At 37.5% G+C, this 26,878-nt stretch overlaps 1 protein-coding gene across 1 annotated transcript in view; it reads left to right on the top strand.

Annotated features, from left to right (window-relative positions):
* The window catches only part of LOC117304530 (xanthine dehydrogenase/oxidase-like), a 36,135-nt gene extending 9,257 nt beyond the window's left edge, over window positions 1-26,878 (top strand). Inside the window, exons 8-32 of the mRNA XM_033789049.1 lie at window positions 90-234; window positions 858-1,025; window positions 1,329-1,405; window positions 2,021-2,117; window positions 3,226-3,332; window positions 8,145-8,329; window positions 10,711-10,876; window positions 11,697-11,789; window positions 12,789-12,906; window positions 13,142-13,193; window positions 13,881-14,010; window positions 15,039-15,158; window positions 16,408-16,626; window positions 17,734-17,867; window positions 18,450-18,624; window positions 19,161-19,352; window positions 20,327-20,472; window positions 21,097-21,178; window positions 22,093-22,317; window positions 22,906-22,980; window positions 23,818-23,870; window positions 24,462-24,642; window positions 24,929-25,117; window positions 25,606-25,773; window positions 26,343-26,878. Coding sequence (XP_033644940.1) covers window positions 90-234; window positions 858-1,025; window positions 1,329-1,405; window positions 2,021-2,117; window positions 3,226-3,332; window positions 8,145-8,329; window positions 10,711-10,876; window positions 11,697-11,789; window positions 12,789-12,906; window positions 13,142-13,193; window positions 13,881-14,010; window positions 15,039-15,158; window positions 16,408-16,626; window positions 17,734-17,867; window positions 18,450-18,624; window positions 19,161-19,352; window positions 20,327-20,472; window positions 21,097-21,178; window positions 22,093-22,317; window positions 22,906-22,980; window positions 23,818-23,870; window positions 24,462-24,642; window positions 24,929-25,117; window positions 25,606-25,773; window positions 26,343-26,393 — 3,348 coding nt within the window. The 3' untranslated portion in view covers window positions 26,394-26,878. The remainder of the gene's footprint in view (window positions 1-89; window positions 235-857; window positions 1,026-1,328; window positions 1,406-2,020; window positions 2,118-3,225; window positions 3,333-8,144; window positions 8,330-10,710; window positions 10,877-11,696; window positions 11,790-12,788; window positions 12,907-13,141; window positions 13,194-13,880; window positions 14,011-15,038; window positions 15,159-16,407; window positions 16,627-17,733; window positions 17,868-18,449; window positions 18,625-19,160; window positions 19,353-20,326; window positions 20,473-21,096; window positions 21,179-22,092; window positions 22,318-22,905; window positions 22,981-23,817; window positions 23,871-24,461; window positions 24,643-24,928; window positions 25,118-25,605; window positions 25,774-26,342) is intronic.

The following is a 26,878-nucleotide window of genomic DNA, read 5'->3' as shown; positions in this document are numbered from 1 at the left end:
CCACAGATCCTTCTCATGGGATATTCTTTTAAGCTTTACATAATTAACACAGTCTTGGAATTATGATTTTTAATTTTCAATTTTCAAAGATGATGGTAACAGAGAAGACACCTGTACTAAAGACCTTCTGTAGTGATAAAGTGACATGGTTTCGTCCAGTCACTTTAGAACAACTCCTGAAGCTAAAGTCTAAACACCCACAGGCTAAGATGGTTGTTGGAAACTCTGAAGTTGGTAGGTGAAACATTCAATCACGCACCCCCCACCCCCCTGCAACGATGCGACCTGGTCCCTTAAGGCTAGTCTGGTGCCCTTTTGAAACTCGGGTCTTGTTTCGGTATAGCCCCACCCCAACCCTCCCTACTCGGAAACCGGCCTCCCCCCCCCATGAGATCCATTAAAAAATGCATTAAAAGCCTCAAAAAGTAACTTGTTACACCCGCTTGTCCCTCCCCCCTCAATGCCAAATTAGATCACTGGTGTGGGTCCAAGTGTAAACCGTGCTCCCAAAAATCAAAGGACAGTCTCAAAAGTCTCTTGATGTAATTTAAATAATCGACACACATGTTGAAAGGTTACACATTAGCTTAAAGGTCACAAGATAACCAAACTGCCAATAACCATTCTGAGTCTATTGTGTTGCACATTGGGGGGGGGGGGGTCCTATCACTCTCTTTATCTCTCTCTAGTCGACCGAGGTCAGAATCACAGTGAGATACGGCTATTCGTTGTCTATCCCTCATTAAGTTTGGGAGATCACCTGGAAGCACCCCGAAGTCCAAAGATATCTCAAAGATAATTCGCATTCATAAATGTTTGTTACAATTTGTCTATCACTTTCACTCTTGTTTTGACAGGTGTGGAGGTAAAGTTTAAGAATCAGCATTATTCTACTCTGATTGATGTCAATCACGTACCAGAGCTAAAACGAATTGAAGACACGCCCACTGGGGTCAGAGTAGGGGGGTCAGTATCTCTGACGTCACTGGGGGATCATCTGAAGAAGCTTATAGGCGCAGAACCAGGTATATATTTTTGTTGATTTATCTCTTCACTAGTGCGTTCGGTGGAGAAATAGTTGAATAACTCATTATTTGGGTAAATCGGTAAAAGATTAACCTGTGGTAATGACCTAGTTAAAATGACACAATAAAGATCAGTCCAACTGACCCAGATTGCAATAAATTTTTTAAAACAGCAGATATTGATCATTAAATCTAAAGTCTCTATGTAAATTACATGAAATAATCACTATAATTGATAGGCTTACATCGTTAAAGTTGTTTTGAAAATGTCTAATTGCCTTTTATATTGTGTTGATATTCTAGAACACAAGACGAGGGTGTTCAGTGCGATCGTAGAGATGTTGCGATGGTTTGCTGGACGTCAAATCAGGAATGTTGCCGTAAGTTGCTGCTGACCATCTCATTCGAGCCGTTATAATTTTCTTGGTTGCTTCGTTTTGGGTTTTTTTTTCTGCATTTTTGTTGTTGTGTCATTGCTTGCTATTGATTTGCTTTTTTAATTCCGACGTTACTGATTTCTCTTATGTATGTGTCATTGTCAGGCATGATATATCCCTACTTTAGTCTGTTTTCTAATTTTTGTTTGCCCTCGGAAAATCTTGACAGTTGTGATTAAAGACACTGGACACTAATGGTAGTTGTCAAATTACTATTACTCATTACCAAGTAAGGTTTTATGCTAATAACTATTTGGAATTATTATCAATAGTGTCCACTGCCTTTAACTAACATTCGTCTTGAACTCAATCAAATATTCCTACCATATATCCTTCCTGCATTGTATTGTTGATGGTTATTCAGCAGGCCTGGAATTTCATCTTTAAAAGGCGAGGCCATTTTTATTTTGCAAAGGGCACTTCCATTAAAAGATCTTAAAGTCAATGGGGAACTTTGAAGGGGCACCAAGGCCAAGATGAGGTGCACTGAAGGCCATGGTCTCCGTGACCTATGTGTAATTCCAGGCCTGATTCAGTTTTCTTTCTCCTTTTTTATAGTGCCTCGCTGGTAACATAACGACCGGCAGCCCAGTGTCTGATCTCAATCCTTTATTAATGGCAGCTTTGTGCACAGTTGAACTGATGTCAAGCAAAGGTATTGTGCACTTACTGTAGATTTTCCCCCCCCAATTTCAAAAAGGATTTTTTTTTAGTTTCACTAACACGCATTCAAATTCATGCATTTCCCCCAATCAAACTATAAAGGTTTCTTTAACTATGATGAATGGATCATTGTCGATTTCTTGAACGCATGATTTCCTTTTTCAGCAAAAAAAGGTACCCTACTTCTTTTACACAACCACATACCGTAGCATTCACAAACAGACACAATAGAAAATTACTGTGTGTCCCCCTAGATGAGGCCAACTTTGGGGATTCAAGTTTGTCGATACACTTTTATTTGGATTATTTAATCAATGTGGGTACTTCAGACAATCAATCAAGCAATCATAAATAAATAATGTGTCTAGCGCCTAAATCAAAAGTTTGCTCAAAGGCGCTGAGGCACAGAATAGATAAAAAGTCATTGATGGTAGGCCTCCTGAAACAAGTGGGCTTTCAGAAGGCCTTGAATGTGTTGAAGGATATTGTGTCCCTGAATGGGCAGTTTATTCCAGAGTTTGGGTCCATAATGTCGGAGAAGGATCTTTCGGCAAAAGTGATGTGACCACATTTTGCAGCATTTTTTTTTTAATGGGGGGGGGGGGGGGGGTCATTACCAAAGTATGCAGTACCTTTAAGTGAAAGGCACTGGATTCCCACTTGGTTTATCCCAAAATATGCATAGATTAACAAACCTGGGGAAATTTGGACTCCATTATTTGGTCAGCGAGAGAATAATGAGGAAAAAACACCCCTGTTGTGCTCAATGTTTGTGCTTTCAGATGCCGAACAAAAGGCTTCAGGCCTGAAGTGTTTTGATGTTTGAGTGGGAAATTACCTCTTCCTAAAAATTTACATTACTTCGGAGGGAGCCGTTTCCATTGCTCATTACCAAGTATTTTTTATACAAACAACTTTGTTGAGTATCTATACCAAAAATGTCCAGTGCCTTTAAGTTAAGTAAATTTTAAGGTTATTTACAACTTATGTATACAATAACAAGAACATCTTAAAACATTAATGTAATTTTGTTCCCTTCTGAGCAGCCTTATAGTATTGTTTTGGAGTCGACATAAACTTAATTTTTATTTTTATTTAAGGTGGGCGCACGGTAACCTTGGACGGTAGTTTCTTTACTGGCTATAGAAAGAACATCATTGAACCAGAGGAGATCATTATCAACATCAGTATTCCATTCTCGTCACAGGTAAAGAATACCATTTTACTCATTTTTTTCTTGAGTTGTCCTGCGTACGAATCCCATCCGAGCAATATGCCTGTGACTTTTTTTTCACAGAACTCTGAAAAGTACTATGGGTGAACAGTGGTAACACACATCTCTTACAGGGTGGCTGCAGTGTTTTTTTTAAAATTCATTTAAACGATTTAACATGACTTTTTAAACATACAATTTTTTAAATTTTTTTTTATTAAATGCGCAAGTATTTTAAAAATGGTTTTAAAGAGGTTAGGGGAACCCACCCCACCCCTTAAAAGGGAGCCTTCATTTGTATAAACGTGACGTCATGGCGGTATACCGAGCCGCCGGGCCCCCTGGCTGTGTATATTATAGAGACGTGTGGACTGTGTGGCCTGCCGTTGATTTCACAAAGAGTTAGGACTCGTCTTATCTCGAGTAGTAACTCTTCCTAACTTAGGATTAACCTTAAGGTCTGCATGCTACAGTGCAGGGTTGTGACTCGTCCTAAGTCCTAAGATAAGTCTTAAGTTAGGAAGAGTGAAATCAACGGCAGGTACCTAGGCACGTGTAGTTAGGGACCAGACTCTTTTTGCCGACGATATGTTTAATTCGTGACGTGACGTCGATGGGAGGAGGGCGGTTACAATCCACAAAAGGGGGGGGCATGACTTATTCGCTAATTACGCAAGTCAGATATGTCGGGAATAAGCAAAACACATTTTATTGATGTTCAATACATATATCAGAAATAAATGACAGCAAAATTAACTGTTTTATTTGAATTCACTGCAGCATCCCTTTAAATATCAGTTTAGTTCCATGATATGCCAAATGATAATTTTTCATCGGGGATGAAGGGTAATATGTATATTTACCCTAAAACCAAATTTATATTAAGCACTGTATACTCACTAGGATTTTAAACTTTGCGTGGTGGAGGTTTACCTATATAAAAGAGAGGTTTGTGGTAACACCATGTGAATATCTCTTTTGTATTGAATTTCCCTCATTGTATTCCAAGGTTAAACCTCAACTAAGCAGAGCTCTTTAAATAAACAGTCATGTTTGCATTTGGTTTATTCCTTTTTTTATAAAAAGTTGTTTGTTTGGCTGGAAGGAGCTCGATAAAGCAGAGGTCAGACTTTTACATTTTAGACTATTCTATGCTTAACACATAGAAAAAAACAGTTGTTTGAGTGTGAATTCTGTTCAATCATGGAGCTGTAGCTTAAGGGTTCAATTGAACCTCTGGCAGTTAATGGGGTCGATTTCACAAAGGTAGTCCTAACTAATTGGACAAGTCCTGTAGGACTCTTTAGGAGTTAGGACCAGTAACTCGTCCTAACTCAAGATATAACTTAACAGGACAATTACCAGACATGTCCATGGGTGGATTTCAAAAAGAGTTAAAGGCAGTGGACACTATTGGTAATTGTCAAAGACTAGCCTTCACTGTTGGTGTGTCTCAACATATGCATAAAATAACTAACCTGTGAAAATTTGAGCTCAATCGGTCATCGAAGTTGCAAGATAATAATGAAAGAAAAAACACCCTTGTCACACAAAGTTGTGTGCGTTTAGATGGTTGATTTCGAGACCTCAAGTTCTAAATCTGAGGTCTCGAAATCAAATTTGTGGAAAATTACTTCTTTCTCGAAAACTATGGCACTTTAGAGGGAGCTGTTTCTCACAATGTTTTATACCATCAACCTCTCCCCATTACTCGTCACCAAGAAAGGTTTTATGCTAATAATTATTTTGAGTAATTACCAATAGTGTCCACTGCCTTTAAATCTCTCTGTAAAATCCACCCATGGACACGTTGGGCATTTCACAAAGCAATAAAATTCATCGCAAGACAATTTTTCAGTATCACCATAGTAAGTTGTATTGTGACATCACCATTTTCATAGCAACTACGATTGATTTGCAGTTATGCTCAATCTTAGATCTTTGTGAAATCGGCCCCAGGGCCCAATTTCATAGAGCTGCTAAGCACAAAAATGTGCTTAGCATGAAATTTCTTCCTTGATAAAAACAGGTTTACCAACCAAATGTCCATGTGATTTTCAGGATTAAGCAAACAAAAGCTGAATACCAGTAACAAGCACTATGTAACAAATGGAAATTTGGCTGGTAATACTGATTTTATCGGGGAAGATAAGCAGCTCTATGAAAGTTGGCCCTGTATTCTCGCTAGGTGTATCTCTACACAATGCATAAATTAACCTGTGATAATTTGGACTCAATTGGTAGACAAAATTGCAAGAGAATAATGTGTTGCACAAATTTGTGTGCTTTCAGTAGATGCCTTAAAGGCAGTGGACACTATTGGTAGTTGTCAAAGACTAGCCTTCATAGTTGGTGTATCTCAACATATACATAAAATAACCAACCTGTGAAAATTTGAGCTCAATCGGTTGTCGAACTTGCGAGATATGAATGAAAGAAAAAAACACCCTTGTCACACGAAGTTGTGTGTGTTTAGATGGTTGATTTCGAGACCTCAAGTTCTAAATCTGAGGTCTCGAAATCAAATTCGTGGAAAATTACTTCTTTCTCAGAAACTATGGCACTTCAGAGGGTGCCGTTTCTCACAATGTTTTATACCATCAACCTCTCCCTATTACTTGTCACCAAGAAAGGTTTTATGCTAATAATTATTTTGAGTAATTACCAATAGTGTCCACTGCCTAAAGCTTAAAAAGGCTTCAGTCTTTAAATATATTAGTTGAAAATTACTTCTTTCCCCAAGAACTATGTTACTTCAGAGAGAGCTGTTTCTCACAATGTGATACTATCAACAGCTCTCCGAGTTTTTAAGCTAATAATTTGTTTGAGTAATTATGAATATAGTGTCCTTAGTACCTTTACAAATTGAATTGCACTAAAAAATAGATCTGTATATATTTTTTTCAAGATTCTGTGATTCTCTGGAATTATTTAGAGGATCATGCATATGGCATGCATATATGTGTAATCACCTCAACTGCCATGGTGAGAGTAAAAGTATACTTAGGGCACTCCTCTTCCACATATCTGACAAGTAGGCCCATGTCAGACGCAATTGTGTCCGCCTTGCAGTACTGACCGCTCCGGACACTTTTGCATATGCATCGTGTCCGGGGCTGCAGCACATGTACATGAGTGCAGTACATGTATATGCGCGCGTAAGCACTGATTACCTACGTATTTTTATGCAGCATATATATTCACGTATTTTATGAGCAGCGAATACCCAACGGCCGAACATTTCCCATGTCATTAATGACATGCACTTAGCTTGTAAAAAATGGCGAACGCGTTCCATATACCAAGGGCGTTTAATTTACTGTAAGGATGGTTTCGCACGGGGGCGGACACAACTGCATATGCAAATGTGTCCGGACGGACACAATTGCATTTTGCAGCAGGGTCCGGTCGGACATTATTGGATATGCAAAACCGTCCGGCAGATATGCAATAATGTCCTCCGGATAGTATTGCATAGAGGACATAATTGCATGCGACACCCAACTAAATAACCATAAACTCATTTGGTTTGTGGTGATGCAATGGCACAAGTTCAGAGGGGAATAGTTAGTTTTATCTAGTGGGATATTGCCAGACTGGAGGTCGATCATCAATCAAGATCTCCCATCAATGTTTCAATTGTGTTTTTTACAGATATCTCTCCGTTCTTATCAGTTGGATGGAATACAAATATATTATCCATCCAAAAATAACTTCTGTTCAAATCAGCTCAAACAATTTGTTTGTATAACGGATTCGTCCTTAGAAGTGACCATTATGACGCTTATTATGCAGACATGTGTTGAGTTGTTGACTGTTTGGTAATCCAACATACAAGTTATGAATCCTGTAAATGTTATAGATTTTTAGGGCCTCTCAAACAATCAGAAAAAAGGATGCATTTTAGGGTCAACTGATCTAACAATTTGCCTATTTTGAGGAACAAAAATAAAATGATTGGTCAAGAGGCCCTGAAAACCTATAACACTTACCTGGCTATATCCACTATACATTCTAAACACTTTCACTGTGACATAATTACCCCTGAGTTTGGTCAAACCCATGCAGAATCCAGTTTCCGGGCAGCCTGATCTGAAATGGGTCATCCAGGCACATTGACCCAGAGTCCGGGTCAAATCTGACCCGTTTTTAGACCCTTTTTAGGTGTGACCCAGAATGGGTGTCAAAATAACCCAGAGTTTGTTCAAACTGACGCAAAATTCAGGCAAAAATACAAAAGTTTCAGTTTCTGGCTAAGCCTGATCTACAAATGCGTCAGGCTTGTTGGGTACGCCAGTAACTGGTCTCAGAAGTCTGACCCATTTTAGAGTGTATCTGCCACTTTTTGAGTCAATGTTTCATGCACGAAACAAGCGGCACGCTAATGCTCCTAGTTCTCTGACCACAAAATGGCTCCTCCAAGAAATGGGTCAATTACATAGACCTTTGTACTGTTAAAAACTGACAACGATATGGTTTGTCAGTGACTATGATATGGAGCACCATGTGTCAATCTTATATAAAGTCTTAAAAAAACATGTTTAGTGTCCTGCCTTTGTTTTAAGTATTTTTTTTTTTTTAAATGGCCACCTGACACATTTTTAAAGACAGCCGACTGGTATTTAATATAGAAAAAAAAAAATCAATTTTAAATTGTTAAAATGTCTCCTTTTTGGGGGTCAAAAAAATAAATAAAAAGGAAATTGGCGGCGGGAACGGTAAACATGATTTGTTTTTTTGCTTAAACAATTTTACATGGAAATTAAGGACTTTCTCTTAGTATGTTTCTACATTTTCTTGTTTCAGAACGAGTATTTTTACGGGTATAAGCAATCCCCACGTCGTGAGGATGATATAGCAGTAGTCAATGCAGGGATGAGGGTTGCATTGATACCAGGGACTGATAAAGTACATGATTGTACTGTGGCCTATGGAGGAATGGCTCCCACCACTGTCTTAGCAACAAAGACAATGGAGAACATCAAAGGGAAGTAAGTCAAGTTGATGGGTTATGGTAAGGAGAATGGACGAGAAAGTGTAGATTGGTGGATAAAATGTATTAGCCGAATGTACACTTTAGTCACGAATCTACACTTATAATAACAATAATAATATTTATTCGGGCAATCACATTTACAAGCACATGTACATCCATTAAAAATATTTAAGAAAACAAATGAAAAACTAGAAAGCACGGTAGCTGTATTTGAGCAAATACGGGTATCTCTGCCCGGCGGGGGGTGGAGCATAATATTCTGCATGGTTTATGTTGCACTTGGAGAAATGAAAATTGTGTGTGTTTTGGGGGTGATACAGAACAATATTCGCATACGTTACTCGCGAATACGAAATCCGACCATACGCAAGCACATACGTAAGCATGCGCACATATTCCCAAATATTTTCACGACATACATGTACGTATGCCGACAAGTTTACAGTTATGCGATGTGCTTTTGGGCCAGCGTACCTTTTTGATTGCATACGTTTGCGATGTCACAAATTTATTCGCAAATGTTTGCGCATACGTATGCGGTGTCAAGAAATTATTCGCGAATAAGTATGATGTCGCGATCAGACTGGATGCTAAAAATCCACAGATATATATTAGAAATTTTAATTAAACATATGCGACAAAGTATAATAAAATTTTCGACAACTCAAAACATATTCGCATACGTTACTCGCGAATATCTTAACGAAATCCCACCATACGCAAGCGCATACCTAAGCATGCGCACATATTCCCAAATATTTTCACGGCATACGTATGCCGACAAGTTTACAGTTACCGTACCTTTTTGATTAGGTAAAAGTCAGCTGCGCACGACATACATGTACGTATGCCGACAAGTTTACAGTTATGCGATGTGCTTTTGGGCCACCGTACCTTTTTGATTGCATACGTTTGCGATGTCACAAATTTATTCGCAAATGTTTGCGCATACGTATGCGGTGTCAAGAAATTATTCGCGAATAAGTATGATGTCGCGATCAGACTGGATGCTAAAAATCCACAGATATATATTAGAAATTTTACTTAAACATATGCGACAAAGTATAATAACATTTTCGACAACTCAAACATATTCGCATACGTTACTCGCGAATATCTTAACGAAATCCCACCATACGCAAGCGCATACGTAAGCATGCGCCCATATTCCCAAATATTTTCACGGCATACGTATGCCGACAAGTTTACAGTTACCGTACCTTTTTGATTAGGTAAAAGTCAGCTGCCTATTATTACATGGACAAGTGATAACACTATTAATATCAAGTGTCCAACTTTTACTAAGAAACACTTAAGTTTGGTACTGTTACCAACAGTATCATGCAGTTGTTTTACAACATATTTCATTGCAAAGACATTTGGCAAGGTAATGAATCTCACATAAATTCCAAAAACATTCAAAACCTTTTCTTAAGATGCACTGTGAAAAGAATAATTTGTAAAAGCTTATAAGCTAATTTAAAACAATTTTTCTATAAAAATGCTCCGTTATTGAATGACTATTGACTTATGGATTAACGGTGACGATTGCGAAGTTTCCTCACTCAAACTAAAGCTCATGTAACTAACAACCATACACGGTTAGCACGGTTAACATCCGTTGGCTCTCCGGGTTTTCACCGAACCCGTATGCCGTGAATAAGCTCCAGACCACGGCAGAGTGTTTTTAACGTTCACGGTGCAGGTCACACTGCGACCGGAAAATCCCCCATTGCAATAACGTGGGGAAAAGCTTCGGTGGTGATCGTCTCGCAGCGCAGCGTAGAGGATTCACTCATCACGTAAATAAAACAACCTCGTTATATTTTTACGTTGCAATTCTGATCGGCTTACAAGCTTTAGGTACGAGGTTGGAATTTTTGGTTCCGTTTTTTACGAAACCGCGGCTTTAGCTTGGGATGTCACTTGGGCTTCGGCTTGGGCTTCGTCTGCCTGTTTGAAGCCCCGTTAGAAAAGCACATGTTTTCTAAATAACTGACGGAGCCTAAGCCCAAGCCCAATATGTGGCCACGGTTTTGCAAATGCAAGCTGAAGAAGAAGAAGAAGGAGAAGAAGAAGAAGAAGAAGAAGAATATCCACCACAAGGACAATATCTCTGCCGTTGCACGGGCAGAGATAACAACAGTGGGGTGCCCAGGAGAGCATAAAAGTTAAAAAAATAACTATCGCCAAAAGGCGTATGTCTCCTAAATCCCCAAAAATACATTAAGGCAAGAGAGGGCACTCGTTTCCAAGTAAGGTTTTATGCTAATCACTATTTTTAGTAATTACCAATAGTGTCCAGGTCTTTAACAGTCTGTATACATGTAGTTAAGTTAACTTCACACAGATATTTTGTAATAATTCCTTGTTAAGAAATTGGAGCACTGGTTTGATGGAGCACATTACTCCGTTTCTGGTTGAGGATCTACCCCTGGCACCAGGAGCTCCAGGGGGTATGGAGAGCTATCGTCAATCACTGGCTCTCGGTTTCTTCTTTAAATTCTACTTGGCCGTCTTGGGACAAATCAATCGCGATGCGGTAAGAAATGAAGTTTCTTATTGAACTTCGTGAGCCTTTGAAATTGCACTTCCAGCTCAAGACCTTTAAAGCTTCTACAATGTCTTCCGTCCACACTTGACATCATCTCGCTTGAATGTTCCCCGAGCAAACAAAGTTTTAGGTCAGAAGGCTTTCAGTGTGGCAGTGGCTGGGCCCATGATTTGGAACAATCTCCCAACTGCCATTAGGGAATTTAATACTCTATCTGCTTTTCGTAAAGTCCTTAAGACTCACCTTTTTCCAAGTTAATTTCTTTCTAGTGCACTATGATCTTGATGGAATAGCGCCTTATAAGTTTTAATTGTTATGTTGTTAATTGTTATTATAGATGTAGTGTTAGTGGAGGCAATTGTAACCTTTGGTGATTGTCAAAGACTAGTATTTTCACTAGTTACTTGATGTATTCCAACATTACATGCTTAAAATACCAAACAATATGTTTAAATTTTGACTTTAATTGGTCATCAAAGTTACGAGAGAATATTGAAAGACAAAACAGATGCATAATAAAAGGTTTCAGCTGAAGTCTTTTAACATTATTTGAGTGAGAAATTACCTCTTTCTCAAAAATTGTGTTACTTCAGAGAAAGCCATTTCTCACAATGTTTTATACTATCAACAGCTAGCTCTCCATTGCTCTTTACAAAGTTAGTTTTTATGCTAACAATCATTTGGAGTATAAATCACCCAGTGCCTTTAATTTACCTTGTTAAATGTGATCCTGAATGACTAATTGTGAGGTGGTGCATCAACCATTAACATTCATTCCAACTTTCCTTGTTTGTTTTCTTTTATAAAGGTCAATATCATTGGTTCATCCATCCCAGAATCTTACAAATCAGCCAATCAGTCGTGGGATAAGAACTCTGCACGGGGTGTACAAATGTATCAGGTAATGTCATTTGGTAATAAACCTCACCTGGGTAAATTCTATATAATTTTGAGTTGAATCGCTATAGCGATTGATAAAGTTTGGGTACAATTTGTGTGAATACACCCAAACCAAACAGTAATAATAATATTGAAGTCTTATATAGCGCACGTATCTACCAAACAAGGTACTCAAGGCGCTGAGTATATACAGTACACTTTTCAAAATGATGGGTTATTGCAGTGATGGATTCATTCTGAGACCCAATTATGTAGCACCTTATAAGGGTTTACAAGGTGCTACGGCGCATACAGCAGCCACAGCCAGGAACAACGGGGCGAACCCCTTCTCTTTTTGAAAAGTGCACTTGGTTCTTTTACATGCGTTACACAACACGTAGGACCAACGGCTTTACGTCCCATCCGAAGGACGAAGCAATGGTTAAGTGTCTTGCTCAAGGACACAGTGTCACAGCTGGGGACACTCCTATCTGGTCCGCCACACCTCAAAAAGGCTTAAGGCTTCTGACTGGCACCCCCGACAATAGAGCTGGGTGAGCTCAGTTGATAGAGCACTGGCACGTTATTTTGGATGTTGCAGGTTCAAGTCTTGCTTTAGTCAATTTTTGTTTGTTCAGCCTAAAAAGGATTTGGTAACTGTTAATCTTGTAGCAACTTGTAAGATGTGTCTGGCTATACCTTACCCCCCCCCCCCCAAAAAAAAAGAATTTAAAAAAATGAAGAAATAGTTTGTTAACCTCAACCAACATGACTAAAAAGCACTCAGTTTATAATACATTTATACTCTCAGTATTAGATTGTTTTATAGTTTGTTGAGATAATTTTAAATGGATAAGTTTATAGGTTTCATCATGTAAAAGGGACCTTTTCTCTTTGGTTTTATCCACAAGTCCCCAACAGGAATTGCAGTCAAGTAATATTATTCATATAATCGTAAATTTAATTATTAATAACGTGTTAATTCATTCCACTGATATCCACTTGGTTGTCCCACCCACAGGAAGTGCCGTCGGGTCAGCCAGATTCAGACGCCGTAGGACGACCTCTGACCCATCTATCTGCCCTCAAGCAGACAACAGGAGAAGCAGTATATGTTGACGATATCCCTCACATGGATGGTAATGTTATTCATGCAAGTGAATTTATTCATAATATGCTAATTTATTCATACATTATCTAATGTTTATTTGGTTGACTTATAGAGGTACAAACAGTTGATTTAACTCATAATTATTCAAAGTTCCTCTGTATCCTCCCTTGAATTCATTGGGAAAAAGAAAGTGCAAACAAATAATTTAACCATTTATAAGTTTCTTTGACAGTTAAATTATTGTTATTTTTTTTCATTAACAGATGAGCTTTATCTAGGGTTGGTCATCAGTAAGAAGGCTCACGCTAACATAATGTAAGTCATTGTCTAATTTAATTAATAAAGATTTGGTTTGTAGTAACACTTTCTACTTGCCAGGTAGAGTTTGCTTTGAGAGAACTCTTGCTTTATTCTACACTGCGGAGTAGATTGTTTGGTAGTTCGGACAATCTACTCCGTGGTAGTAGAATAAAGCAAGAGAGTTCTCTTTGAACAAACTCTACCTGGCAAACCAAATATATATTGATACCTCACCATGCAATGCCTCAAATCCTATATTTAATTAGTTGAATATGCTGGACCAACTATTAGGAGTGCTCTACCACTGAACCTCAGACTAGTCGCCACTCTCTCCAGCTGCAAAACTAGCTTGAAAACACACTTGTTCAGTTAAAGCTTTAAGAAGTATAGTAATTAACTGATTTCTTTTCCCTTTGTGCCAGAAGTGGTTTTTGGCAGACACATGGTGCACTAAAATTCCCATTTATATTCTTATTAAATAATAAACCAAAAGGGAAATTAATAACTCGGTGAATTTTAAATGATTTTGGGTTAAACAAAGAAAAATTCGCATGAGCGTGATTTGAGCCAATGACGTCCAGAACGTGCAGGCGCTGTACCGACTGAGCTAACCATATGTAGGCAGTCTCCCTATTTTGTCAAAATAATATTATTGTTATTAAAACAACACCAAACAGAATTGTTTAAATGTTAATTTTACAGATCTGTTGACGCAACTAAAGCTTTGGCCGTTGATGGAGTTCATGCCTACGTAGACGTTAACGACGTACCAGGATGCAACAGGTTTGGGCCTTCATTGCTTTACGATGACGTCCTCTTTGCAGACTCAAAGGTACGGTCAATATTGTGATGTATGCTTTGAGACTGTCAAATTCCAGACCAATGGTAAACATTGTGCAAGTCCAACCACATAACTCTGTTATTTTTTGTAGAATTATATCGAGTCACGAGAGTTTGGTACATATTGGTGCTCAATTTGGGGCAGTAGCCCCCCCCCCCTCCCGCCACTTTCATACAAGAGGAAAATAGTGTTTTAAAAGAAACACTGCCCCATATTTGGCATAGCACCAGGGGTTTTCTTTTTTAAGTAAGTCTAGTCTATTTTGTTCACATTGCCCTGCGGAACAATCTTGTTGACATTGTTCCAACATTGGTACAGTTGTAACTATACGGCAGTATGAGTTTACCTCAGAGCTACACTCTAACATAAAAGTCTTGGGTCAAACTATTTTTTCGGAGAATGGCTTTCATAGCCGTAAAAACGTTTGAGTCAAACTGACCAGGATCCAATTTCATAGAGCTTCCTAAGCGAAAAAAGAAATTGCTTAACAAGTTTCTGCTCAGCAAAACTGAGCTGGCTACCAGTCAAAAACTGTACTTGTAATATTTTGGTTTCTAACAGTCATCTGTTATGCATATGTTGTTATGCTTAGCTGCTTGTTGTGCTAAGCAGAATTGTTGTGCTGATAGGCAGGATTTAGTCATAGGGTTTTTTGGACTGGGATACCAGATGTGGTCTCATTCGTTTATTTATTTAGTTATTTTCTTTTATTGTTTATCCTTACCTTATCTGTTATTTTTTACTTGTTTATTTGTTATTCTTATTAGATATTTATTATTTATTATTGCTTTGTGTACTTTGTTATGTAAAATCTATATTAACTTTATTGTGTACCCCAGATGTGCAGCAACAGATCTACGGATCATAGTATGTATTTGCTTTTGTTGTCCCTTGCCCATCTCGGGGTATATTGTCTTGTATTTTGTTTTGTACTGTTATGGCAAATAAAATAGTAATAACAATAATAATGAATAATAATATCTACTTTCTTCAACAATCTCTTGTGTCTTGTTTAATAGGTAACGTGTGTAGGTATGGTGATTGGTGTAGTAGTTGCTGACAATCAAGCTATAGCACAAGCAGCCGCAAAGATCGTCGACGTGAAGTATGAAGAACTACCTGTTGTGGTAACCATAGAGGTACGTCCCTAATCTAAAGACTAAGGTCAGACTTAAATGACAATCATCAATCATTATGTTGTGGTAACACTACATTTGCTGAAAGGTTAAAATTTGAATTTCATTCGAACTGATAAGAAAAGGTCATAATGTAAACAATTGTATAAACATTTGAACAAAATAATTCAAAATAAACAAAGAAAGGTTTTACCTAAAGAATGTATGTTTCTTTTTGCCAAATAAACACTTTGAAGACCACTCTAGTGATTAAAGCCATTGGACACTTTCTAAACAGAACAAAAATTAAAAGTTCACAGATTTACAAATAATTTACAGGGTTTACAGAAGGTAATGGTGAAAGACTTCCCTTGAAATATTATTCCATGAAATGCTTTACTTTTTGAGAAAACATTAAAACAATTATCAATTCTCGATATCAAGAATAACAGATTTATTTTAAACACATGTCATGACACGGCGAAACGTGTGGAAACAAGAGTGGGTTTTCCCGTTATTTTTTCCCGACTTCGATGACCGATTGAGCCTAAATTTTCACAGGTTTGTTTGCCTTGCTTTAAAAAAAAAACATTTACCAGGAGTTTAATATGCGAATTTAATTTCATAAACCCGTACAATAGACTTGATATAAATTGAATTGTGTGCTGGCTGAAGGATCAACTTCCAATGGCTTTTCGTCAATGTAAATTTTAAGGAAAGCTTAAGAGAACCTTTCCTGATGTTTTTTATTGGTTTGTTAGGGTGTTGGGGTCTTTGTGATTGTTTCTTGATTTGGTTTTGTTTATTTTTATCGGAGTGTTTGTTTGTTTGTGGAGTTGGGAAAAGGTCCGTTTGGAGTGTCAAGTTATCGTTGTGAGTCTTTTAGTCTTTTACACCAACATTCTGCCTCTGTAAAAAATTACTACACTTTAATTCTTGTCCCAGTCACCATCAATCAATTCAATTCAATAAAAACAAATTAAGTACAATTTTGTTAATCAAAGCGGTCAATTACTGGTCAAGAAAAAATAATTAAAATTAAATGAAAATAGTATGCAGGATTGGATACGGTGCAAACCAATAATGGTTCATTTACAGAAGCTGATGGAAAAGCTTGTTTTGAAATGCCTGACAAAATCAACAGAAAAATTGACATCAAAAACAAAAGCCACAAACAAACAAACAAACAAACACAAAATTAACAATCAAACTCAAATAGGACAAGAAAAAAATAATAATAAAACTAAAATGATCACATGATTGTTCTTGACAGGATGCCATTGAGAACAACTCATTCTTCCCAATCACCCGTGAGATTAAGACAGGGAACGTAGAAGACGGTCTCGAGGGCTCAGATGTTGTTATCGACGGGGAGATTAAGATCGGAGCACAAGAGCACTTCTACTTGGAGACTTTCACCACGTTGGTTATACCGAAGGATGGGGATGAGGTTGAAATCATATCAGCAACACAGTCACTCACCAGAACACAGGTACGAGTACGAGGGTGTTTCTACCTTAACATCCCCTTTAAAAATAGCTAGGCTAATTTCATTGGTTTAAGTATTTTCAATTCATTTCAATTCACATTATTAACTCTATAACACATTTCCACAAATTACAGATCTACACTGTAATGCATATACATAAAAGACAATGTAATTTCCAACAATGGCCACCATAACTTACTGGTAGGGCCTAAAACTTACTAATGTTGAGGAGCACTGCGGCTGTTGGTAGTATAATCTATTTTGAGAAAGAATTCCCTTTAAAGTTATATTATGGTTTAGATAACTTTTCACTCTAAGACTGTATACTCCCCAGAGTGCTGAGATGGTTTAAGGAAGGAATTAAGGCCCAGTGACCAAGTGTAATGATGTCAGAAATGCTTTTAGACGCCCTTGTCAGTTGTACAAAAGCGCTATATAAAAATTGGTTATTATTATTATAGTTGAAACATTTGAATCTGAGAAAAGATTAGTGCACGATCATTTCTCAGGTTTCTGAGGATTTGTGTCTCTTCAAAAATGATGCGGCCAGAGTTGCAGTTAACAACTTTGATGCTCTTATGAAAATACAGTTTCAATTTGCCGTTTGCTCAGCAAATAAAAGCTGCATTCAGCTGAAACTTTCACATGTAACTTTTATTGTATCTTTGTTTATTTGTCCCTATAGATCAGCATGACAATGACAGAAAATAAAACAAGCGATGACCCTCCTTTAAGGAAGGTCAAACCTAACAGTATTCCCTACATTTAAGCATATTAAATTCAAGCTCTCCGATATCTATTCTGACAATTAAATCTTAGACAAGTTCTAAAAATACCGCATACAGTCCTTGAGCACATTGTGTAGGATGGGAAGTAGACTAAAGGCCGGTTTATAATGGTCGCGTCGCGCTATGGACATCATGGCACGTGATCTTAAAATATAGTCATATTAACTGTGTTTTTTATGATCGCTGCGTCAAGATTTCTATCGCGGGACCATCGTCCGACCAACTGTAACCCGGCCTTAAAGAAACCTGACATACAACAACTTTAGTGTGTTTCATACAACCCCCTCCCCCCTTCCTGCCCTCTCCCTCTGCACCCTTACAGAGCCTTGTAGCTGAAGCTTTGGGTATCCCAATTCATAAGGTGATGTGTCACGTGAAGAGACTCGGAGGAGGGTTTGGAGGCAAGGAATCTAGGACCTGTCTTCATGCTGGTGTATGTGCTGTTGCTGCCAATAAGTAACTATGTCTTTAATACTTCCTTTTGGCCACTTTTTTCTTTTTCGTATTCGCTTCCAAAGTGCATTATTGATTGTATCCAGGAAGGTTGAAGATGCTGTAACTAAGTTTTTGCCGGTTTTAACCCACACTTTTTCTCCTGACCCACAAAACGGATTAAAGGCACTGGACACTGTTGATAGTTACTTCAAATAATTGTAAGCATCAAATCTTAATTGGTAGTGAGCAATGGAGAGCTGTTTATGGTAAAAAAAACGTTGTGAGAAACGGCTCCCTCTGAAGTAACATAGTTTTTGAGAAAGAGGGAATTTCTCACTCAAATAATAAAAGACTTCAGCTGAAGCCTTGTATTATGCATCTGAAAGCACACAAAGTTTAATTTATGAAACAAGGTTGTTTTTTCTTTCTCTCCTGCAACTTTGATGTCTATTTGAATTAAAATTGCCGCAGATTTGTTATTTATGCATATGCTGAGATACACCAAGTAAAAAAAGTGGTCTTTGACAATTACCAAAGGTGTCTATGTGCTTTTAACATAAACTTTAATTTTTGCATCTGACCGTGTTTTGTTTCTGTCCCCAGAGTTAATCGACCAGTGCGTTTAATGTTGGACCGTAATGAAGATATGCTGATCACAGGAACTAGACACCCTATCCTTGGCCGTTATAGAGCGGGAGTCTCAAAGAGTGGCCAGCTGAGGGCGCTTCACATCGATTTATATGCAAATTGTGGTCACACGTATGACTGCTCAGCGGCTGTAAGTATTAGCCAATCAGTCATTTGCTTTTCAACAGGGGGGTTAGCGGGATGGACCTTTCCTTTTTTTACAAATATTGACTCATTTTCTAGAGGCAGCCGTGGGTTGAACTGGATTTGCACAAATTGTGCCTAAAAAACATAAACACTCTGTAAAAAATAAATATACCTTTCGATTTTGTGTGGGTGTTAACCATAATTTCGTGAGTGATTTTGGCCAATTTAATAGAATCTGAATTACAAGTTATACTTTGTTGTACTTTTTTCTGTAACGCTGCCCATACTATTGCCATCAATGCTTTGCGGCTGTAATGGTTCAAAAGGATTGGTTTAAATCAATAGGGGTGGCTGCATGCCTCCATATTGACTTTAGTAGAAATAAATTAAAATATTAATTTTTTTTAAACCTTCATTCAAGGTTGGTTACCATCTTCGTGACTTTCCTATCTTGACTCTCGATAGTTTTAAATAAACTATTCTGAAAGGTTGTTACTATACCTTGAAAACATAAATGATACTCGTCTCTGTTGAATACAGGTACTAGAAAGAGCAATGCTTCATGCTGACAACTGTTACAAATGTACCAATGTCAGGGTGACCGGTCATTTGTGCAGGACGAACCTAGCTTCCAATACGGGCTTTCGTGGCTTTGGAAGCCCGCAAGCCATGCTGGTCGCAGAGACTGTTATGTCGGATATCGCAACCAAATGTGGCTTAAATCCACTCAAGGTAGGCTTAATCACATCTCCTAGAAAAAAAAAACGTTGCAAATTTAACATTTTTAAATCGTTTGCAGTATACCCGCTGCTAAAACATAGGATTTGAACTGCATCTAGCCACCGGGCAATCTCGGTGGTCTTGTTGGTATGACACTGCTCTAGAATTGCAAGGGTCGTGGGTTCGAATCCTACCCGAGTAATATGCCTGTGATGTTTTTCACAGAGCTCAGGTAAGTACTGAGTATACAGTGAAAAGGGCCTATGGGTAAATATCAAAATGAATACAAAAAATAACTTTCACATTTCATTGTTCACATATTTTTCTTTAGAGAATGAAATACATTATTTGAAGAATGACTCATGTGCTACCATAGTGTTCCTTTTGCATGCACTGCAGTTGGTTGCCTCCAAGTTGCCTGTAAAAGTTGCCTCGTGTGACAACGCCCTAAGATGCCCACTTCACGAGATAATGCCTCGGGGTGTCTACAACTTGTCGGATGACACTTCCATAGCTCTGTAAATAACAGTTAAAGTGGTATTCAAATTGCAAGTAATATAGCCTAAATGTTTTCTAAAAGGCACTGGAAACTATTGGTAATTACTCAAAGTAATTGTTGGCATAAAAACTTACTTGGTAACGAGTGATGGAGAGCTGTTGATAGTATAAAACATTGTGAAAACAGCTCCCTCTAGAAGTAGTAATAGTTTTTGAGAAAGAGATAATTTTTTACTCAAATTATTATTAAAAGTCTTGAGGCCTAAAGTACACGGCAATGGTGTTTTTCCTTTCATTGGGGCCTATTCTCTTGCAACTTTGATGACCAAATGCCTAGTCCAAATTTTCACAGATTTGTTATGTTATGCTTATGTTGGGATACAACAATTGAGAAGACTGGTCTTTGACAATGACCATGTGCTACACGAAACCACTGCTAATTAGTTTTTCTTGCAATGTTTTAGTTTGTGTTAATAATTGTTCCCAAGGTACGAGAACTAAATTTCTACCAGGAGGGTGACCGTACTCATTACGGTCAAGAGTTACAGAGTCTGTGTCTGGAACGATGCTGGGAGCAGTGCATTAACACCAGTAACTTTGTCAATCGAAGGCAAGACGTGGATGAGTATAACAGGTAAAAGATGGCTGAAGGAAGACGGGTCATCAGTAAGCAGTTAATTCTGTGAGTCTTGACTGGCGATGCTTTATTTTATTTTGTTTCTCAAATAAAAGTACTCAAAAAATAATTGTTGCCATGCAAACTTACTTGGTAATGAGCAATGGGGAGCTGTTGATAGTATAACACATTGTGAGAACTGGCTCCCTTTGAAGTAACCTAGCTTTTGAAAAAGAGGTAATTTCTCACTCAAATAATAAAATACCTAAGCTGAAGCCTTTTATTATGCATTTGAAAGCACAAAAAGTTGTGCAACAAGGGTGTTTTTTCATTCATTATTCTCTTGCAACTTTGATGAGTCCAAATTTTCACAGGTTTGATAATTATATGTTGGGATACACCAAGTGAGAACACTAGCCTTTGACAATTACAAAACATGTCCGGTACCTTTAAAGGGCAATTAACCTTCTGGTAATTGCTATATTTTTTTGAGAAAATGTGGATTGCTGTACTTTTTGAGAAAATGTTTTTTGGTGTCAGACACGGTTTGAAATATTTCTCTGGAAAGTTGATACTGGTTTCAAACTCAGATTGTTTAATTATTGTGTTAGTCATTTCTTTACTATTATTTATTTATTTCAGAGCTAATCGCTGGAGGAAGAGAGGTATTGCTGTGATACCAACAAAGTTCGGTATCTCTTTTAACTGCAAATCATATAATCAGGTAGTTCTTCAATCTTACATATCTACCGTCCTACATATCCCATTACAAATTATGTCAGAGTGTCTTTATCTGCAGGGATGTGATTTCTCCGTTTTCAACCAGAATTATGTTTTGGACCCCCCCCGAAAAAAAAGAAATGCAGAGTAGGGCCTTTAAAACCAAAGATAAATATTAGTATTGGGTTTCATGCTCACAAGTTTCCAAGCTCACATACTTTGCGCTCAAGAGTTCAGTTTTTTTTTTTTTAACAGCCTACATATCACATCCCTGTACCTGAAAACAAAGGAGAAGAGAAGCGCTCCTCCTCTGATAAATCCCTTCTCTGTGAGCAAAGGCCTTCTCGATCTGCCGGCTCCAAGTCTTTTTCTCTGGCTGGGCCGAAGGAATGGAACAAATTACCCAAACTCATCAGGGAATCATCTTCAACTGCCATTTTCAAAACAAAACTCAAAACCTACTTCTTCAATCAGCCACGTCATTAATCCTTTTTGTTGTTCTGTTTTTCTCTCCTTTCTCGCTTTGTTCTTGTTTTTTTCACTGTTCAGCGCTTTGATCCTTGTTAAAGGCGCTTTATAAATACCTATATTATTATTATTATTATTATTATTATTATTATGATTATTTTCATTTGTTAACTAAAAAGAACAGACAGTATATTATGACTGTTAGAATGCAAGATTGAGGGTGGAGGAGGGACTTGGTGGTTATGTAACTTTTACATATAATGACCGCAGCGACGTAGATAAATAGTGCACAAATCCAAATGACTGAGTTTTTTGTTTGTATATATTTATTATAATTGTTGTATTTGAGGAGAACTATTTTTTTATGATAGTAGTCCAATACTTTAATGTCCGGCTATTGTTTTTTATCTTTGTTTAATCAACCATTCTAATTTTAATCTAATCCAATAGGCTGGTGCCCTAGTTCATATTTACGGGGACGGATCGGTACTCATTGCACATGGTGGTACGGAGATGGGTCAAGGATTGCATACCAAAATGATTCAAGTTGCTAGCCGAATCTTGCGCATACCGGCAGACAAGATTCACATCAGTGAAACATCTACATCTACTGTGCCCAACACCTCTTCAACAGCAGCTAGCTTCAGCTCCGATTTAAACGGCATGGCAATAAAGGTATAAATCTTACAATCTGGACTCTGGTCCTAATAAGCTATCTTTCATAGGGTGTTGTGGCCGAGTGGATAAGAGCACCGAACTCAAGCTCTGGTGCTTCTGTTCAGCAGAGTGTGGGTTTGAATCCTGGCCGTGACACTTGTGTCCCTTAGCAAGACACTTAACTATAATTGCTTCTCTCCACCCAGGGGTAAATGGGCACCTGTGAGTGCAGAGATGGTTCTTGTGATTGATTTAGCCGAGTAGCGCATGTTAATGTTGCACAGGCTGCATACTCCCCACCAGGGAGCTGAGATGGTTTAAGGAGTAAATTAAGGCCCAGTGACCAGGGGTAATATATAATGTGAAGCGCTTTGGGACGCCCTCCAGGTGTGAAAAGCGCTATATAAAAATGGGTTATGATGCCCTCCAGGTGTGAAAAGCGCTATATAAAAATGGGTTATTATTATTATTATTGTTATTATTATTATTATTATTATTATTATTATTATTATTATTATTATTATTATTAAGTACTGTGTGGAGTGTCTGCTTGATGAACAATCTGAGATTAAGATTTGCTGTTTGTATTTTTCTATTTTTTACCAGGAAGCCTGTGAAACTCTCTTGCATCGCTTGGAACCCTTTATCCAGGACGATCCTAAAGGGACTTGGGAAAGCTGGGTAAGTGTTTCCGTGAAGCCAACACACTGGAGCTGTTCAAAAATAGACTAAAAACTTGTTTATTTGTTTAATCAGGCCATTTTGTTTTTGCTTATGCTGTTTTTTTGTGTTTTTGTCATTGCATTGTTTGTTTGTATGTAAACTGAAAGTGCTCCGATCTTTGTGGGGCCCTTTATAAATGCCTTCATTATTATTATTATTATTATTAAGTTTACACACAACATGTTAGATGTTGACTTATGGTTAGCCCGCTCAATACAGGGCCCATTTTCCTTAAAGCTGCTTCAGCACAAAGTTTGCTTCAGCTAAAAAAAAATCCTTGCTTAGTCAATTTAGATTACCGGCCAATAATCCACTCAATTGTTAGGCTAAAAGTAATTGGCAGCTAAATACCAGAGTCCCAAGCAATGTATACGGCATGGATTTTTGGTCAGATACATGCCGAAAATAAGCAAGCTGTTTTCGTGCTGAAGCAAATTTTGTGCTTCTTAAAAGCAGCTCTATGAAATCGGCCCCTGGTATTTACTCATTTGGGGGAGCACTGTCAATCATGAGGTCAGAGGTTCATGGCTTGTTCTAGTCAATTTTGTTATTTGTCCAAAAATAAATGTATTAGTACTTTACTATACTAATTTTATCGCATTTTAAATGCTCGATTGAATCTCAATACTATGTTTGATATGGGGTGAAAATAAACCATTCGGTACCAAGTTGTAGTGAATGATTTAATTTAATTTGAGGGTAGTGCTAAAGATTTATTTGTCAATTAGAACATTTAAAAAACAAGAAAATGAAACAAACTAGAAGTACACTCATGACAGTTTATCATCGTTTCAGGTAAATGCAGCATACATGAATCGTGTCAGTCTGTCTTCAACTGGTTTCTTCAAGTAAGTTTATTTTTCTTATCAGTATTTTTGTTTATATTCTGCAGATTTCAATCATTTGATAGTTACAAATCGTTTAATATAATTATTAAATTTGTCTAATTGATCTGCTTCCATATACAAATCTAATAGTTTCAAATCATTTGTGTTTCAAATACTTAAAAAAACCGTTAAAGGCAATGAACACTAATGGTATTACTCAAAATAGTTGTAAGCATAGCAACTTACTTGGTAACGAGCAATGGAGAGCTGTCAATAGCAACAAAAATTGTCGAGAAACGGCTGAAGTAGTTTTTTTTTAAGAGAGGTAATATCTCACTCTAATATAAAAAGCCTTCATGTCTGAAGCCTTTCATTAGTAGGCATCTGCAAGCACACAAATTTGTGCAAAAATGGTGTTTTTCTTTCATTATTCTCTTGCAGCTTTCGATGACCAATTGAGTGTCAAAGGTTTGTTATTTTATGCATGTGTTCAGATACAAAAAGTAAAAATACTGACAATTACCAATGGTGTCTAGTGCCTTTAAAATAAATCTTTTAGTGGGAAAAGGTAAGAAGATTTGTGTAACTTTTTTTACTGACACACACACACAGAGCAAGGGATCTTCACTTTGATTGGGAGACCGGCCAAGGAGAACCCTACAACTATTTTGTGTATGGTGTGGCTGTTTCTGAGGTTGAGATTGACTGCCTTACAGGTGGGCATCAGGTTCTAAGGACAGACATCGTTATGGATGTTGGAGATAGCCTAAATCCAGCCATAGACATTGGACAGGTAAAACGCAATATATTATTATTATAAAACTTTAGCTCACCAAAGATTAGTTTGATGTTGGGGGACCAGAACGACCTCGTGTTGGACCAACAAATTAACAAACCTGTGGCCTACAAACTAACTCTGTCTATTATATATAGTGCACATTGATATTATTTTGTCAGGAATCTGACTGCAATGGTTTAAATATCTTAGTTGGTATTTTGGATCCCCAAATTACTATAATTATTATTAATATAAGAAAGTTTTGTGATTTATGAATGCCCTTTGACGATTCAATCCACAGATTGAAGGAGCTTTCGTCCAGGGCTACGGTCTATTCGTCTTGGAGGATTACAGAGTGACCCCATCGGGTCATCTACTGACCATTGGTCCAGGATTCTACAAGATTCCTGGCTTTGGTGACATCCCCTCTGAGTTAAATGTCAGCCTATTGACGAGGGCACCCAACCCGTTCGCAATCTGCTCTTCTAAGGTTAGTGCTAATAGTTATAGACTGGTTCTTATTATGTAATATGCATGTAAGTCAAATTTAACTGGGAATCTCCAGAAACATGAAAACCATGAAATGATGCCAGGTCAAAGGTGATACAGCAAATCCCACCAGATTCTAAGTGTGACGTCAGATGTTCAGGCTAGTGCTAAATATGCATACTTAATCTTTTGGCAACTTTATAAGGTGTGGTCCCTAATGTCGACTCCACACCCAAGCTAACATAACAGTAGAACAAAATGCGAACCAACCAGACTACATTTCTTTCCAGCCCTCGGTATGATGGCATTGAGTTTGAATGATTCAAAACCCTCCATAGGCACATAAGCTGTTGCTATATACACCCCAGACCTAGATATTGCCATTTTGTTTAATGTTCAATTTTATACCATTTCATTTTGTGTTATTCTGTGATTTATGGTAGAATTGAAATAACCTTAAGTGTATTTATTTCTTGGATATTGTCTTAGGCTGTAGGAGAACCACCTCTGTTCCTTTCAGCATCAGTCTACTTTGCTATCAAGGATGCTATCCTATCAGCCAGGGAGGATGCTGGTATCAAGGGATCATTCCGCTTAGATAGTCCAGCCACTGCCGATAGAATCCGTATGGCTTGCCAAGACCAGTTCACTAAACAGGTAAGGTTGATTTACATTTAAGATAGATTGACTAAAAGAATCTTATAAGAATCTTTTAAAGTGTTTTATTAAAAACAGTTTACAAGATCTTATAGGTATCTTATCAAATCTTCCAAAATCCTGAGAGCATTTTTATAAACTTCTGATAAGATTCTTTTAAGTGTTTTATGGGAAACAGTTTACAAGATCTTATAAGAATCTTATAAGAGCATTCTTATAAGATTCATATAAGATTCTTATAAGTATTTTATATGAATAGTAATATCTTTTAAGAATCCTATGAGAATCTTGTAAGAATCTCATAAGAATCTAAATTAACTGACATTCAAGATAAAGTTTAATGAACACAATGAACATGAGGGAGCATTATTGGAGACTCAAATAAAATTGTATATAATTTCTCCCAGTTCATTATCGTCCACTCTTTCACATTGTCTACCCCCATGTCTTCTTATCTGGTCGCCCTCTAACAAAGTTATGTTACAGCAACTGTGTGGTTAGAAAATATAGGCCTAGTGTTTCAGTACTTTTTCTTTTTAAAAATTGGTTTGTAATTGTTTATTTTGCAGTTTCCATCGCCAGCGCCTGGTACATACAAACCATTCTTCGTTCGTCCTTAGGAAGGATAAATTGGACAAACGGCTGACTAAGTGGACAAAACTTGTTGGACAAAGCTCTATATGGCCTGCAAAAACGCCAGAAAATGCTTTATTTTTAAAGATAAAACCATATTCATGTATAGAAATGTTTAATACCTGAGATAAATTACAATCCTACGAGAGATAAATAATTTGAATCTTTTCATATAAAACTTGAAATGTTTGCAAGGCCAGGTTTGCTAGTCATGATCATTATTAATTTGTTTGTTTAATACCATCCATCTAACCACAATCATGTCTGGCGTCCTAACCCAGCAACTGTTATATCAATCAAACCAAATATTAATAGAATTTATTACCAAAGAAAATGGTGGACGTGACCTTTCTGGTCACCGCTAGTTACTAATCTATTCTTTGTTTAAAGATGCTACGTCAGATTTTTGGCCCCAAACATTGAAAAATATACTTTTTTTGAGTGAATGGTATTTCAAAGAGTATCACCCGCT

This window comes from Asterias rubens, chromosome 2, assembly GCF_902459465.1.
Source record: "Asterias rubens chromosome 2, eAstRub1.3, whole genome shotgun sequence".
In the NCBI taxonomy this organism is placed as follows: domain Eukaryota; kingdom Metazoa; phylum Echinodermata; class Asteroidea; order Forcipulatida; family Asteriidae; genus Asterias; species Asterias rubens.
The sequence above is the reverse complement of the archived record's forward strand: the minus strand, read 5'-3'. Positions and strand labels throughout refer to the sequence as shown.